The following is a 17,814-nucleotide window of genomic DNA, read 5'->3' as shown; positions in this document are numbered from 1 at the left end:
TATTTTCAAAAGGAATACAACTAAAACATTGCGAAGGGGCATTTATCCCCACCGGCCCCAACAGCTCCAAATTTCGAAATTTTCACTTTTTCACTTTCACCGCTCTCTCTCCCAAGCCAATTGATTTTCTTAAAGTCTTGGTATGCAATCCTTTAAGTTTCTGCAATACCTTTCGATTGGTGTATTACTCATTACGATCGGACTATCACAGCAGATTTTCAATTTTGCGGCTATATAATAGTAGTCGCCTTCGCACACTCTCCTGGTGCGCTTCGTCACTACATGGACTGCCGTCCATAGTGATAAATAATTATTTTTACAAATTCCAAAATAATTCACAAAATCCTGATCAGTGGCTTACAAATTAAGGACATAGATACAAAGATACCTATCTTTGAGTCAAAAATACATTGCGCAAGAAAATATTTTTATTTAATTTTTAAACGCTGTTCACAAATGAAGATTTTTAAACTTTGCTGTGACTTTAAAATTTTGAATGCGCCCGTCTTCTCTCGTGGTTAAGTTAGATTGAATTTTCAAAAAACGGCCGTATAAAAGAGACATGTAACTATTTAATTCCGAAAAGATTACCAAAATAACCACTCTTGAAAATATATCCCAAAAGACGAAGAAAAATTGTGATTTTTTTAAGTTAAAGATTCAGCAAATACCAATGCTGACGAACTATAGGCGTAGTGGCAAATTATGCTAAGAAAAGCCTCATTTATCGAAACAAAATGGTGGCAGGCCTGCACACCGACCCATGCCACATTTTGTCGGCCTGTGTAACTAATTTAATAATTTAGCTGAATCCCGTTTTCCTTCCTTCCAAAAAAGCCTGTTCTGCGGCTAATACCAATTGATCCTCATCTATTGTTGACAACAATTCTTGGCTTTTCCTTTTTTGTGTTTTAGGACAACACTCAGAAAAGGCTTTTTGTGCTCTACCTCTTGTACTTGAGGAGGAAGCAATGACATCAAGTCGATAGTCTACGCCATTTAATGCGACCTGAAGCCAACTTGCATTATGAGCAAGAAACCTGGCTTTATTTCTTCTAGATTTCTCAAATCCTTTTTAAAGCTCAAAAGACAGTTTACTTATGTGTAATTTCAATTTGGAGTGATCAATGTCATTACCAAACACCATCACTGCGAGCTATACAAGAGCGCGCTGATCGGTTTTATTGTTTTATGACCAAACCTCGAAAAATGCAGCACGGCTTATTTCAATCATTTTTAAATAGAAGGTCTTTGGGTAAATTATGGGCAAGATTTTATTTTAGATTCTAAATGAAAACAAGAAAAGAAGCTAGCTTCGGAAAGCCGAAGCTTATATAACCTTGCAGATCAATCTATTAATTTACAAATCGCAAAAATGTTAAATTTCCTCTTATTTCACATTAATTTTTCGAACGTTTCTATGGCAGCTATATGATATAGTAGTTCAATCTTTTTATAATTAAAATCGAAATTTGAAAATATTTAAAAATAGTCATAACCTAGAGTAGAAGAGAATGTAATAAAAATCAACAAAGAAATAATTTTTTTCCTAATAATTTCCATTTAATTTTTCGACCGTTCCTATGGCAGCTATATGATATAATGATCCGATTTTTTAAATATTTAATTCGAAATTCAGAAATATATAAAAAATACTATTCCCAAAAGTAGAAGGTTATATTTGAAAAAACACCGAAGCTAGCATTTTTTTAACGTTTCCTTCCTATGGGAGCTATAAGATATAGTTGTCCGATCCGACATATATACTACCTGCAATAGAAAGAAGACTTTTGGGAAAATTTCATTCCGATAGCTCAAAAACTAAGAGACTAGTTTGTGTAGAAACAGACGGACCGACGGACCGACGGACATGGCTAGATCGACGCGTCTAGTGATCCTGATCAAGAATATATATACTTTATGGGGTCAGAAACGTCTCCTTCACTGCGTTGCAAACTTCTGACTGAAATCATTTTCAGGGAAAAAAACTTTTGGCAGCTCCCACTGATTACGCGAATCAATTGATAAGACTACACTTTGTCAACTGTTGCTCGCTTCCCAGTGCAAACTTGCATGCATTTCTAAAGTCCAACTTTAAAAACCGTTATCTTCCAAAAACAAATTTATTTGTTTTGTTTTGGGCCTGTTTTTGTAATAGATGAACATTTCTAAAAGTGCTATCGACTTTAAAAATAGTTTAACTTTTGCTAAAAAATTCATTGGATTGGCAGAATCTTACACTGTGCGTTGGGGATCTTTTTGGAAAACGCAGTTTAATTTGCTCCTAATAAAAACACCTCTTAACGAGGTAAAAAACTAGTAACGATCGCATCTACAACATACAAAAGTTCTGATATCAACATTTCCTCGGAAAATTTTAGAAAGTGTAGGGGAGTGTAGGGTAAGGTGACGAACGATTTGTTTTTTGAATGTAACTTTTCTAAAAATCAATATTTTTCAAAAGTGTAAACGCAGAAAGTTGCTTACATCTACTGAGCATATCCCTGTAAAATTCGAAGTTCGAAATTCCAATGCAGCTAAATCCCACAGCGTTTGGCGTGAACCCTTCTTTTCTTGCACTTTTAAAAGTTGTAGGGTAATGTTACGAACAATTTGTTCTTTAATGTAACTTCTCCAAAAATCAATATTTTTTAAAAGTGTAAAAGCAGAAAGTTACTTACATTTACTGAGCATATTTCTAAAAAATTTGGATTCGAAATTTCAACGTAGCCAAATCCCACAGCGTTTGGTGTAAACCATCCTTTACGGAAAGGTTATTTTCGATACGGAAAAGAAAGAAGTAATAAGATAATACCCAAACTTCAAAAAAAAAATGGTCAAAGTGCACATTTTTTTAAAATTAAATTAAACTGACGTCACTATTAAAAACAACAATAAAACTGCAGCAGTAAATGTTATCTGGTATTATTATATTTTTTTTACAAATAATCAACGATAACAATTAAAATTCTTTAATAAAAAAAGTTCGTCACAATACCCTACAAAAAGTTCGTCACGATACCCTACAAGGTAGACTTGGAGCAAAAACCGTGTCACTCTCAAACGGCGCAAAAGAAAAAAACGCGAGGTACCAAAAACTGTTGATAAAGATCTCATGTATACGTGCATATATTTGCCTGATTTTATTTTCCACTCATCTTTGCTCTGGCACTGCTGAAACACAAGTAAATTGAATGGGTTTGCTAGTTTGCGCACCAAATTTTTAACGAAAATTACCTCACGAACAAATTACGGGACTTCTTATTAATATTACTGTAAATACATTGTCGACACGATAAGGGGAGACAACTACATTTATTTGGAATTTTTGTCGTGACGTCATATATGAGATTCGACGAGTTCGTCACATTACCCTACTCGTCAAATTCCCCTACACTCCCCTATTTAATGACGAGAGTAATAATTTTTCGTCACAAATGTTGATATCAGAACTTTTGTAGGTTCACGGTGCGATCGTCACTAGTTTTTTACCTCGTTAAGAGCTGTTTTTATTTGATAAGATATAGTTGACCCATTTGAATATTTTTTTTTTTCAAAAATCAAGTTAAATTAAAACGAGGACGGAAGCTGTAGATAGATTCTTCCCGTATGTTTTAAATTGTTAATTAAAAAGGTCTTGTTTTTTTATCTATTTTCGGTTTTATTCATTTAAGTCGGAGCAGCAATGGTGCCGCTCCAACGATCGAAGTGTCTCTGCTTTTTTTTATAATATTCTTTAAGTCTAGTTAAGGCTAAGTTTCGTAGCTGCGCTGCTCGCAGGTGGCGGCAGAGAGACGGCTATGTACCTATATTAGGGTGGGTCGATTTGGGACCCCAAAAATCGTATAGGGGGAACGTAATCTTTAACGGATTCTAAGCCATATTGGCGAACATACTTATGGTCTAAAATGACGTTTGACCGCCCCCAAACGCGAATGAAAAATACTGCTTTTTTAAGAAAAATATCATAGTAGTCAGCACAGATATCTTACTGAATATCAATTTCAAATTTTTATTTCAAATTTTGTAATACATCTGAGCTGACTACTATGATATTTTCCTCAAAAAAAGCTGTATTTTTCATTCGCGTTTGGGGGGGGTCAAACGTCATTTTACTCCATAAGTATGTTCGCCAGTATGACTTAGAATCATTTAAAGATTACGTTCCCCCTATACGATTCATCACTTTTTTCGGCCCCATACAAATCGACCCGCCCTAACCTATATGCCTATGTATAAAGGAATGTACTTATATATATTGCTATGCGCTCTCAAGTGGAGGCGCGAGGGGTATGCATATGCTGTCCGTTCGCTGCAATTATGCCGACGCTAGCACTTTCTGTGTGCGGGTCGCTATGGCTTAGCCCGCTCACAGAAAGTGTGCTTTCGGGACTTGAAATATGTAAACACTGCAACAAAGTGTTACAGTGCGTACCCTTTAAGTACTTTCGGTACAGTGGGTATTCAATATATGTGCATACTACATCTCCCTCCTTTTGAAAAATAACGTAATATAATGAAGTTATTTTTATAGTAAAAATGTTAATTAATACACTTTTTATTTTTATTAATTTTTTATACCCTTGTAGAGGGTATTCTAATTTCAGTCAGATGTTTGCAACGCTGTGAAGGAGACGTTTCCGACCACATAAAGTATATATATTCTTGATCAGCACCAATAGCCGAGTCTATCTAGCCATGTCCGTCTGTCCATCTGTCCGTCTGTCCGTTTCTATGCGAACTAGTCTCTCAGTTTTAAAGCTATCGCGATGAAACTATCCCGAAGGTCTTCTTTCTATTGCAGGTAGTACATATGTCGGAGCGAGCCAGATCGGACCACTATATCTTAAGGCTCCCATAGGAATATTTAAACAAATATAAGAAAATTCAATGTAACTTTGTAGGAAGTAGGCGTTTTGATTATTGACTACTTAAAAACAAAATTTAAATAAATATAAACGCTGAATCTGGAATCCCTGGAACTGCATCGAGTGAGCATTCTTTTATCTGCAAGGCTATATGAGCTTCGGCTGGCCGAAGGTAGCTTCCTTTCTTGTTTTTGTATTATGTTATTAGAATCAAAGAAAATGAAATTATTAAAAGAATATGTGTATTTATCTATGTATGTGTGTCTTTGTGTGGACATACTAAGTGCAATTTATGTAATAAAGATTTTTAATCTATCCTTGTGAACTGTTTGTTTCTTTTGTTTATTATTTGTTATTACTATGTTATCTTTATCTCTTATTTCCGTTACTATATACGGACCTGTATATTTAGGATCTAACTTATGACCTGTCTCGTTTTTTAATAAAACTTGGTCACCTACTGATATATCTATATCCCTTACTTTATGATCATATAGTAGTTTATTTCTATTCCTATTTGCTTCTAACATAACTCTAGCTCTTTTATAGGCTACTTCTAATCTATACTTACTCTCCTTAGCATAGTCATCTATATTATATAGTGCTTTTACACTGTCTATGCTATTAAAATGTTTTGGTAAATTACTTGTTTTACTGAATACTAATTCATATGAAACAAAAGACAAAATATTGAAGCCATACGTCCCAATCAGTTTTATCAACCGATATGTAAGATCTATGTACTCATTGAAAGTTCTATGACTTATTTCTATTGTTCCAACTGTATGGTGGTGGTGCGCTGTGGATGTAATATTTTCAATATTTAAATATTTGCACAAATCGTCTATAATTAAATTCTTATATTCTGTTCCCATGTCCGTAATGAACGTCTTCATTGGACCGTACTTCAGGATAAAAGATTCAAATATTGCTTTAGCGACAGTATTAGCATTTTTATTTGGAACAGGTATGACAACTAAATACTTAGTTAAATCACATATTAAAGTGACTGCATACTCATTGCCATTTTCTAATTTTGATAGTGGACCAATAGTGTCCACTATCACTCTGTCGAAAGCATTTATTGGGGTGTCTGTAATTGTTAAAGGGGTCTTTGTGTGTTTAGTTATTTTGGATTTCTGGCATTTTTGACATTTTCTTACGTACTCAGTTATATCTTTAGACATATTTTTCCAGTAATAGGGCCTTTTTACTTTGGCCAAAGTTTTTGTTATGCCAGTATGACCTCCTTGAATTGGATCGTCATGGATTTTAGACAAAATTGCTTCTTTTTTTTTTAAATTTGTTAATTGGGTCACCGGCTTGAGTAGTGCTACACTTTGAGTTGGCTGATTTTATGTAAGGGAGAGGTCTGTAGGTTGAGACACCTTTTGTTTTTACTCTCCCATTTGGACATTCGCTTTTGAAACTTCACGTGTTAGGTACCGATCGAAAGCTTAGTCTTTTAGCTGTAAAATAAAGCAAAAAAAAAAATTTTTTCCCTTGGGAAAACTAAAAAATAATTTTTTTTGAAAAGTGCCAAAAAATGACAATTTGAAAAAGAGGTCTGTAGGTTGAGACACTTTTTAAAGTCAATAATACTCACACAAAAAGGACTCCAAACTATAAGGAACTATTTATTTATGTTAATTTAATCAATTTTAGCTCGTCCTAAATCATTTCCCATCCATTTTTTAAGAACTTAGACCAAATAACAATCAAAATCAAAAGGCTCTTTGAACATTCACTTTTCCTCTAATATCAAAGAAATGTAATAGGCAGAAAGCGACCTCTGTTGGCCTCAGGCCTTTTTGTATGAAAAACGGGTGTCTCAACTTACACGCTCAAAGTGTCTCAACTTACACAAAATGGGATGTTTCGGGATAAAATTAATAACTTGTGTTCTGACTGTCACATTAAGCTGATTATTTTTTTAATTAGTTTACAGTTAATATACTAATGTTTTAAATCTCTTACCAAGTTAATATAAGGACGTTATTAATTTTAAATGGAATTTTGAAAAAAGTAGACAAAAACTTTTTGGGTTCAAAATGGTACACGACTCTCACAGCTTAAATCTGGCTAGAGCCTGGCTTATAATGTTTTCCCCAAAAGTTTTGTCACTAAAAAGGACTACAAAAAAAAAAAAAAAAAAAATTTTTGTGGAAAAGTTTTGAGAAAATTGAGTGTCTCAACTTACAGACTGTCTCAACCTACAGACCTCTCCCCTATACCGGCTTGCATTTCAAGCCTTTGGAAAAATTGATCTAAATCAATAACTCCATAAGTATATAAATCGCTAACATCATATCTTGCAGTAATTTTTCTGCCTTGTTTAAATAAACATAACGTATTTTTTATCTGCAAGGTCACTACTTTACGTACTTCATCATTGTTTATAACGTCGTATACGTTGGGCTTAGAAGCTTTATTTAAAGATTGTGTAGGCAATTCTTGTTCTTGATGTTCCGCGCGGAATTTTTGTCCATTTTGATAACTAGTAGTAACTTTCAATATATTTCTGGTTATATTTTGTAGATCTTTGATGGTTATCCTTGATAACGCATCAGCTACATAATTATATTTTCCCTTTAAATATTCGACTGTAAAGTCGTATTCTTCTAGTTCGAGCCTCATACGTTTCAGTTTAGAACTGGGATTGATTATTGAGAAAAGGTATGTTCAAGGTCTATGGTCTGTTTTTATTAAGAAATGTTTTCATTATATATGGTCTAAAATGTTGGAGACGTCGTCCAAAACAAAAACTTCATATGAAACAAAATTTTTTGACGTTGTTTTTCATATGAAGTTTTTTGTTTTGGACGACTTTTTGTTGGGTTGAGTACTAAGCCTTAATAGTGTGAACTCTGACTTCTTTTATTGTTGAGTATTTAAAGGGCATTGGGAGTTTTCCGATGTGTTTTGGTTAGTAATTTGGGTGATTCTGACATTGCTTTGGTAATTGCCATTGCGGCCTCGGTTTGAGTTACTACCACCTCTATAGTTTCCTCTTTATTGGCCTCGTCCGCCATTGTTATTTTGGTATTTGTTGTTATAGTTATTGTTGTTGTTGTAGTTATTGTGATTACCACGAGAATTACCTCTATAATTACCTCCGCGATTTGAACCGCGCTGTGAATAGTTCTGGAAATATAAGACAGTATTTGACTGTCCAGTTGCCTCAGTGCAACTATTGACAAATTTGGAAACGGCATCGTTCATAGTACTAAAGGTGCCAGCTTGCATGATAAGTTTTACCTTATCGATTGTGCAATTTTTAGTCATTGCTTTGACTGCATGCTGCGTGGAATAACTTCTGGCTACCTCTAAAGATAAACCATCTGTTATATATGCACCTTCTAAGGCTTTCGTCATCTGCTCAATTTCTTGTGTGTATTTGTTGGCAGTTTTATTGCGCTGCTGTAGGTTCATCAGCTTCGCTGATAATACTTCAACAGTTTCGCCTTTGCATTGCCTCTTAGTCTGGAAATCACTTCAGTAATTCTTGTTTCATTACCGATAACATTTCTGGCGACACCTTTTAGCTTTGTTTTAATTATGGAAACAGCTAATTCTTCGTGCTCGCCTTTTATTGATTCTATTATTTGTAAAGCATCAATGAAACTTGTTAAATTTTCAGCCTTACCATCAAAAACTGGTAGAAGCTTAAATGCTGTATTAATAAAATCAATATTTGATTGTACCATTGTGATAGAGTTACTTATTTTGTTTTCTATTACACTCGAAGTATCTGAATCTGTTGAATTGGCCAGATCAGTGTATACCGCCGGAATAGTAAGATTATTTAAATCTTCATCTTCTATTTTGAGGTTTACTTCGGGAAACTCTTCTGACTCCGATTCGTTCGTTTCTGTTGATTCCGGGTCAGGTGCAGTGTCAATTGCTATTGGAGTGTTTAGAACGGTTGGTACCGATATTTCTAAGCTGAACTTTTATTTAACAGATATTAAATTGGATCGTAGTCGTATCAAAATTCTCGATACCTGTGACCAATGATCTTGAGTTAATCTTTCCCTGTGCTCATGTATTAGAATTCGCGCTTCATTAAAGCACTCTACTAATATTTCAACATGCTTCCTAACCGTGTTCTTTTGGGTAGGTCTATTCTGGGTCAGTGACTTGCGTGATCTGTCAAAATTACTTTCAATGTTTGATAATTCCCCGTACAATTTGCTCCATTCCATGCCTTTAGTTTAGCCATACTTTGTAAGAAGAATATATTGAAATATTTTTATATCACTATGGACGGCAGTCCATGTAGTGACGAAGCGCACCAGGAGAGTGTGCGAAGGCGACTACTATTATATAGCCGCAAAATTGAAAATCTGCTGTGATAGTCCGATCGTAATGAGTAATACACCAATCGAAAGGTATTGCAGAAACTTAAAGGATTGCATACCAAGACTTTAAGAAAATCAATTGGCTTGGGAGAGAGAGCGGTGAAAGTGAAAAAGTGAAAATTTCGAAATTTGGAGCTGTTGGGGCCGGTGGGGATAAATGCCCCTTCGCAATGTTTTAGTTGTATTCCTTTTGAAAATACCCGTCGAATGAGGGGTCATTTGTCAAAATCCGACGCTCCGTTCAAAAGTTATAGCCAAAATAAGATTTTCTTCTTCTTCCCAAAATGAAAATTTAATTCTGTTTGTCAGTTTGTCAGTTTGTCCAAAATATGTTTTTTAAGTTCTGAAAATTTGATATGACGTTCATCACATCGATATAAAAAACCTTTGTTCTACCACTTTTGGAAAAACCCGCTAGCTTAGCGGGAAAATAGCTCAAATTCGGAAAGCCGTAACTTCTATACTACTAAAGCTACAGACTTGTGCTGCATCTCTTTGAAAGGTATTTTTAAATGCTATAAACGCCTTCTATATGTAATTTGTGTAAATGTAATAGTTAAAAAGATATGAACAAAAGAAAATTTGTTTAAACTTTTTTTTTAGCTTTTTTTTAATTTTCTCAAAAACGGCTCTAACGATTTTCCTTACAACTTTAAACTGTATAGCCCTTGAGATTCCTTAAATTTTGGTATATATCATGTTTATGTAAAAAATCGCGTTTAAAAGTTATTCAGAAACGAAAATAGCTACTTTTGCCAGCTCAGAACAACTAACGCTTCCTGAGTGTTTAATTTTGTGCGTGGGTATCCAAACTGTATTTTAGGCTCATAGAATCATTTCAATTGTTTTAAGGAGTTCCAAATAGGAAACTTTTGTTTTACGACTTTTGGAAAAACCCGCTGCTTTAGCGGAAAAAAGCTAGAAATAGCTAAATTTCGTTAGTTTGTAAGTTCTACACTACTGAAGCTACAGACATGTGCTATACCTCGTTTAAAAGGTATTTTGAAATACTTAAACGGTTTTTAACTTAATTTGTGTAATACAATGGTTTACAAATTATGATTGACCAATTTAAATTTAAATGTATATACCAGCTCCTATGAGAGCAAATATAAACAAACAAAAACTTCTGATATCAAATAAAAACATTTCTTAACGAGGTAAAAAACTAGTGACGATCGCACCTTCAACATACAAAAGTTCTGATATCAACATTTGTGACGAAAAATTATTACACTCGTCATTAAATAGACTTTTTAATATTTTCTCATTCGGCACGCAGCAATAGAAAATGCCTATGAAGGTAAAAAGGCTAAAATAGTATGCTAGGGCGGGCCGAATGAGAAAATATTAGAAAGTGTATTTAATGACGAGTGTCATAATTTTTCGTCACAAATGTTGATATCAGAACTTTTGTATGTTGAAGGTGCGATCGTCACTAGTTTTTTACCTCGTTAAGAGGTGTTTTTATTTGATTTATTATACCCGTTACTCGTAGAGTAAAAGGGTATATTGTATTTGTGCAAAAGTATGTAACAGCTAGAAGGAAGCGTTTCCGACCCCATAAAGTATATATATTCTTGATCAGGGTTACTAGCCGAGTCGATGCAGCCATGTCCGTCTGTCCGTCTGTCCGTCTGTCCGTCTGTCCGTCTGTCTGTCTGTATGAACGCTGAGATCTTGGAAACTACAAAAGCGAGAAGGTTGAGATTTCCCACACATATTCTTGGGCCTCCTACGCAGCGCAAGTTTATTTCAGCCGAGCGCCACGCCCCTTCGAACGCCCACAATCGCCCACTAACGATTTTAAAATGTGTCCTGCGCCCACATCTTTAAAGATTTCCGAGAAGTATAAATGCAATTTTGTTGTGTATATTTACACCTATCGAAATGTAGAATTTTTTAAATCGGACCATTTATTTAAAAGTTATACGCAATCAAAATATCTATGTAACTATGTATCTATGACAGACGGACAGACGGACATGGCTAGATAGACTCGGCTATTGGTGCTGATCAAGAATATATATACTTTATGTGGTCGGAAACGTCTCCTTCACTGCGTTGCAAACATCTGACTTAAATTATAATACCCTCTACAAGGATATAAAAAAATTATGCATCGTAGTGCAATCCAAAAAAAATATGCAACGCAGTGCATGGGTGAAAAAAAATTTGTTTTCAGCTTGGTTGGTTTCTTTTTCTTCTTTCTACGTCAGCTGGTCGTCGCCGGTTTGGCTACGCTGACGTTCTTTCGAAGGCGCAGGTGGCGGTCGTGCCTTCCACGCTTAATAACTGCTGCAGCTGTCCTGGGCCTATGGGCTCAGGCGGTACCGGTGCCGGTCATCGCACAGGTTTAACACACGTTGTTTCGCAGTGTGGGCTCTCCAGGTGGCCTGGGCAGTCTTTGGGACATTCCTTAATCTTCTTCGGTAGCTTCTTTGCTGGAGGAGGATTTGTTATAATTTTTTCTTTACACAGGTTTATAATTTCTGAGTGAGCTGGAGTTATTGGCTTTTCTTTTTTAAAACTTGAACTTAAAAAATCAAATTCTTCTTGTAACTTTTGGACTGTTAGCTTTTACACTGCGCGAAATATCTTGAAAAACATCAAATTTTTACCAATTTTACCGAATTATTCCTATGGGAGCTATAGGATATAGACGTCCGATCGGCACGATCAGATATGCACAAAAAAATACGATTTAGAAAGATTTATGTTAATAACTTTTAAACTGCGCGAAAAATCTTCAGTTTTTGCAAGTTATATCCGATTGTTCCTATGGGAGCTATAGGATATAGACGTCCGATCGGGTCCATTTCTAAACTTGATATGCGTACACATGTTTTAGGATAACTAGCTTTAAAACTGAGCGCGCAAACGGTATTAAAACAGACGGACAGATGGACATGGCTATATCAACTCCTCTATTGATCCTGATCAAGAATATATATACTTTATGGGGTCGGAAACGTCCCCTTCACTGCGTTACAAACTTCTGACCAAAATTATAACACCCTCTGCAAGGGTATAAAAAAACAAGAGAGAACGCTATAGTCGGGTTGGTGTCCCGATTATCTAATACCCGTCACTCAGCTAAAGGGAGTGCGAGGGAGATGGATATGTAGAGAAAGGCTTCCGTTAACTTCCGTGAATTTTTTAAATTATTAGACACGTTTTATTCTTCAATTAATACAGTTTTTGATACAGTTTTGTACATAGTTTTGACACTTTAATATACTCGAGATACATGCGACCTTCTCCTGCTGATGCATAATCTCTACTGTGTGCGCATTTATCACTCTTTTTAACACTGAAGAAAAACGTTATAGAACAGTACAACTGATCTGTTAAAAAATAGGGCTGCCAATCCTACATTCGGCTATTCTGACAATTCATTCGACCCGAATGTGGACGTCGTCGTGGAGAAACATCGATGCTCGCAAACATCGATGTTTTCGATGTTTTCAATAAGAACATCGAGTCAAACATCGATGTTATACAAAAATTATTATTATTTTGTTTTTAAATAAATCAGTAGAATAATATAGCCGAACTGAAAAACTTATACAGTTCATTTATGAACAAAGGCTTTATTCGGCAAAAAAATTAAACAAAATTGATCAACAATATTTAAGTGATCAGCATATTTACATTATAGTATTACCGGATAGTATTATAAAAAGCTTTATCCACTTCCGCTTCCATCCTACACCACCAGTTGAGTATCTAAAATCATGACAATACAGTACTCTTAAATTAAAAACACATTTTCCGCCTTTTTCTTTCAAATTGGTAATGTTACAAAAACATCGATTGTCGCCAAAAAACATCGATGTTTCTAAAAAATTGTAAAACATCGATGCATCGATGTTTCTCCACCTCCAGAGGACGACAGCAACTTCATATATTGGGCGACAGTGTTTGTTTTATTTGGACCTTCATCATCTCCTACTTTTTCGACAAGGTATCGACCATGTCTTAACTTACGAGTCACGGCGTAGGGCCCTAAGAACGTCTTTTTCAACTTCAACCCTGCACCAAACTGCGTTCTTTTAATAGCTACTAAATCTCCGAGTTTGTACTCAGACTCTGGCTTCCTTGATTTGTTGAATGACTTGCGATTCTCGTCCTGAATCTTTGCGATGTTCTCCTTAGCTTCCTCTCGAATCTTCTCCTTCTCTTCCTGTAACTCATTTAAGAAATCTTCCTCTAACAGCTTGTCTAACTCTTTATCGTAGTTGGTCTTCATGTTGATCCCAGTAAAAATCTTGAATGGAGCTATCTTAGTACTTCTAGGTGGAGAGGATTTAATAAATTGTTGAACCCTGCCTACGTGCTTATACCAAGCTTTCGGGTCTTCCGCACAAAGTTTTGTCAATATAGTGATGACAATTCTATTGATACGCTCTACTTGACCGTTGCCACGTGGCACTCCTGTGGCTACCAATAAATGCTGAATATTGGGATTCTTACAGTATTCCTTAAAAACATTGGCTGTGAATGCCGTTCCACGATCCGTGATTATACGACTTGGGTTACCGAAAACTTCAGACTGCCTTTCCATTCTATCCACTACTTCGTCAGCGCCAGTACTCTTAGTGGGATAAAGCCACACAAATTTAGAGACAGCGTCGACCACTACTAAGATATGATTGTATTGTTTTTTTGTAATGTCCATGGGGCCAATATGGTCAATATGATAGGTCTGTAACGGCTCGTCTGCCTTGTTTATTGCGTTTAAGAATCCTTATTTTTTCCCATACTTAGCCTCGCCAACTATGCATTCTACACAGGACTTCACTATAGTTTGAGCCTTCTTCTCTAAATATGGGATGTAATAATTGCGCTGCACCAAGTCAATTGTCCTTTTGACGCCAAAGTGTCCTTGTCGGTGAGCTGTTTTGATTATTTCGTTCTCCATGGCTGATGGGATTACTATAAGCTCTTTTATAGAATTCTTGTGGAAAACTTCGTGCTTCAAATAGAAGTCATCGTAGGTATTTGTTTCCTGACGTTGAGCCTGTTGAATTCGATGTCTGACTGAATCTTGAAGCAACAGGGTATGCACTCGGCTTAAGGCGTCGACATGTTTCATCCTTGTGCCTGGACGATGCTCTATTGTGTACTCAAAGTCTTGTAAAAACATGGCCCAACGAGACACTTTCACTGGGACATCATTCTTCCGCATGGTCATAGCAAACGCATTGCAGTCGGTGACGATCTTAATCTTTCTTTCCAGCAGGTAAATTCTCCACTTCTTTAGAGCTTATACTATAGAGAGTACTTCTAGCTCATAAGAAGGATATTTCTCCTCGGCATCTGTTGTCTTGCGGCTCATGTACTCTACCGGGTGAAATTCTTGACCAGCTGAATCTTTTTGAAGAAGGACTTCTGTAGCACTCTTTTGATCGAATAACTTCAGTACAGGCGAACTTGTAAGGGATTCTTTTAATTGCTTAAACGATGCTAACTCTTCTTCGCCCATCTTAAAGGAAGCGCTCTTCCTAAGCAAGTTCGACAAAGGTCTAGCAATAATAGAGAAGTCTTTCACAAACCTTCGGATATAGAATGTTAAGCCAAGATACCGTTGAACTCCTTTTTTGTCTCGCGGGACTGGGAAATTTTCTACTGCACAAGTCTTCTCTGCTGATGGTTGGATAGTTGCGTTTTCGACTATATAGCCCAGAAATTGGACCCTCTTCTGTAAGACCTGACACTTTTCCCACTTAATACGCAGAATTGAACTCATTGCAACATCTACAACTTTCTTTAATTTCTCCAAGCCTTCTTGTTTGTCTTTTGATGGAATAATTAAATCATCCATGTACAGGATTAGGGTATTGTCTTCAATTAATGGCCTGAGCACTGCAAAAATGTATCGCATAAACACTGCAGGGGAATTGGAAATTCCGAATGGTATGAAGCAGAATTCGTATTGACCGCTTTGGGTGACAAACGCGGTGTATTTGCGAGAGCTTTCCTGCACGGGGACATGGAAAAATCCGTTTGATAAGTCTAACGTTGTAAATACTTTCCCTTCTGAAGCTTATATAAAACACCGTCGATCAAGGCCATAGGGAAATTATCGCGAATAATCTTCTGGTTCAATTTGCGGTAGTCGCAACAGAGTCTTTTGGTGCCATCCTTTTTTGCAACCAAAACTATGGGGGAGGCGTATTCGGAAACACTTTGACGAATGATTCCTTCCTTCAGCCAATCCCTAATCAATTTCTTCGTACGGTAAGCGCCTAGGTCTCTGATAGACTGGGATTTCATCTTTGAGGAGTATTTTCATTTCTGCTGGACTTGACTCTGGCTTTAATGGCTTGTAATTTTCAACTAACCCAACCACTGCTGATCTTATGTCGGTACTCAAGTGAAGCAGATCTAAATCTGGAACAATGTCTTCAATGAAATTGGATGCCATTAACTGATAGAAAGTTTCTGTCAAGTCTGAAATGTCACATTTTGATTGTCACTATAATGAGTTAGACCTAAGTCATGGCTTGGACTATTTTCATCTCTACCTAAGGTGAGATCGGACATATGGCCAAGATCTACTGAATGAACTCCGTGGAAAACGACTCTTTTTGCTCCAATCGTTGCGGTTACTGTATTAAGGACATCGCTTCATAAAGGGTATCCTTGTCAAGCACTACATGAAAGCACATGTTAACGTTAGCGTCATCCAACTTTGTCGCAACTGTGAATGAGCCTAGAGTGTATATCTTCTTACCACCTATTCCAATAAGCTCCTTGATATCAGGTTTGAGAATATCAGGATAGATGCGAGTGTACGCTGTCTCGGAAATGGTACAAATATCGCTGCCAGAATCGAATAACGCCGTAATCTGGTCGTTACAAATGTTAATGTTTTTTAACGCTCTGTTGAAAGTTAACTGGGACAGCTGCTGAATGTTTGAGTTTTCATTTTTCACTTCCTTACGAGCATCTTTGGTACCGCATTGATTTGCCTTGTGACCTAACTGATTGCATTTGAAGCATTTTATACCTACTTCCTTACAATCCTTTGCAATATGATTGCTGCCACCACACTTATAGCAACGTCTGCCATCTTGGTTAGTTTTGACTAACGAACTGTTAAACTTTGGCTTTGGTTTAAACCCCTGACTGGCGCAAATTTTCTCGTAAACCTTAAGTTTCTCACGAAACTCCTTAAGATTGGACGCCTGGTACAAACAACTTTTATTTTGCTTCGAATCTGGTATACCCTCCACGATGTATTCTATAATACTTTCTTCGTCCAACTTTGACTGATTTGCTAATGCGGTCATACTGTAGAAGTATTCATTCAAACTCTCTTTCTGGGTTTTCTTCCTATTTTTGAGGATCTTGTGCACTTGTTTTGCTGTAAGCTTCTCCCCAAATTCATTTTTTAGAGCTTCTTTTAATGCATTCCAATCATTTATTCCTGGTTGGCTACCCAAGAATAATTTTGCAGCTCCCCTTACCAACTGTCTGCCGTAAATGAACTTTTGAAGATCAGTCCACCCAACTGTAATAGAATTAAGCTCGAAGTCTGCAAGCCACTCATCAATATCTGGAGAACCATTTCCAGTGAATGCTGAAAGCGAATCTTCAATATCTCTCAGTGTGAACGCCATGGCTGAGGTTGAGAATTAGAAGAATCTGACTCTACGACGTTGGTTTCCTCGTACACTGACTCTTCTGAACTTTCTGTGTTTTCCTCTTGGTCGATATTTCCCCCCTCAAAATAGGAGATGAGTCTTTTCTGTAATACTGCTGTGAGGCCTGAACTTGGTAATCTTAATTCTTTTAATTTGTCTTTAAGCTCTGCAACAGAAAATCATGTGATCTCTTCAACATTCATATTTTCTACACTTACATAACTTATTTTATATTACTTTTCTTTTAGATTAATACAAAAGAACAATTTAAATGGGAATAAAATATTGTTTACGTTGCAATAAATTGTTTTGTTAAGGTTCAAATTCGTGGTATCAATTAGATAACACTAGTTTACAGCCGAAATGCTCCCCAGCAATTGATGGCAAATTCTGTTAGTTTTGGAACCCTAGATTACGAAAATAGCACTAATTTTTTTTTGATGGCACAGTTTTTTTTAAAGATTTTTTAAAGTTTGAAATGTTAAATTTCGGACTTTTTTCGATTTTCTTCTTATATCTCGGCAGATATCCACCCGATTGGGCCAGTTTTAGTTTTATTTTAAAGTCAATAGATCAGAGCTTAACTTTTCCATACAGATCAATTTGATTGGATAAGTAATGGCAGCGCAGAAACTTGACAAAGATGAAAAATGTGTTTTTTGGTCGACTGTAAGTCGGCTGTATATATCGTAAAAACTCGAAATAAATCCGTGGAAAAATCATAATGGTTACAAACTTAAAGTTTACATCCTACCGAATAAAACAAGCCAGATATGGCCCAAATCCATGGAAAACTGGATTTATGGTGGATCTTTAAATATCGGATTTTTCCACTTTTTTCGGTTGACAGAGTCCAAATTTAAGATTTATCATAGGCGGCGACATGTAAACAAAAATAATTGGTGTTGGCAGCCGGGTTACTAAATAGCTAAA

General features: G+C 36.1%; 3 protein-coding genes across 4 annotated transcripts in view; 1 reads left to right on the top strand and 2 right to left on the bottom strand.

Moving 5' to 3' along the window:
- The window catches only part of Marf1 (meiosis regulator and mRNA stability factor 1-like protein), a 298,632-nt gene that overhangs the window by 88,344 nt on the left and 192,474 nt on the right, over positions 1 to 17,814 (top strand). The gene's annotated exons all lie outside the window — the stretch shown is intronic.
- On the bottom strand, positions 7,881 to 13,481 carry LOC138914943 (epsin-like). The gene is made up of 3 exons (XM_070219652.1): positions 13,220 to 13,481; positions 8,609 to 8,772; positions 7,881 to 8,012 (listed from the first exon to the last, which is right to left on the bottom strand). Exons 1-3 carry the CDS (start codon positions 13,479 to 13,481, stop codon positions 7,881 to 7,883), a joined length of 558 nt encoding a protein of 185 aa, XP_070075753.1.
- On the bottom strand, positions 13,980 to 14,420 carry LOC138914942 (uncharacterized). Its single transcript, XM_070219651.1, has one exon. The coding sequence runs from the start codon at positions 14,418 to 14,420 to the stop codon at positions 13,980 to 13,982; it is 441 nt and encodes a 146-aa protein (XP_070075752.1).

This window comes from Drosophila takahashii, chromosome 2L (genome assembly GCF_030179915.1).
Source record: "Drosophila takahashii strain IR98-3 E-12201 chromosome 2L, DtakHiC1v2, whole genome shotgun sequence".
NCBI classification, from domain to species: Eukaryota; Metazoa; Arthropoda; class Insecta; order Diptera; family Drosophilidae; genus Drosophila; species Drosophila takahashii.
Note: the sequence above shows the minus strand (reverse complement) of the source record. Positions and strands in the feature narration are given on the sequence as shown.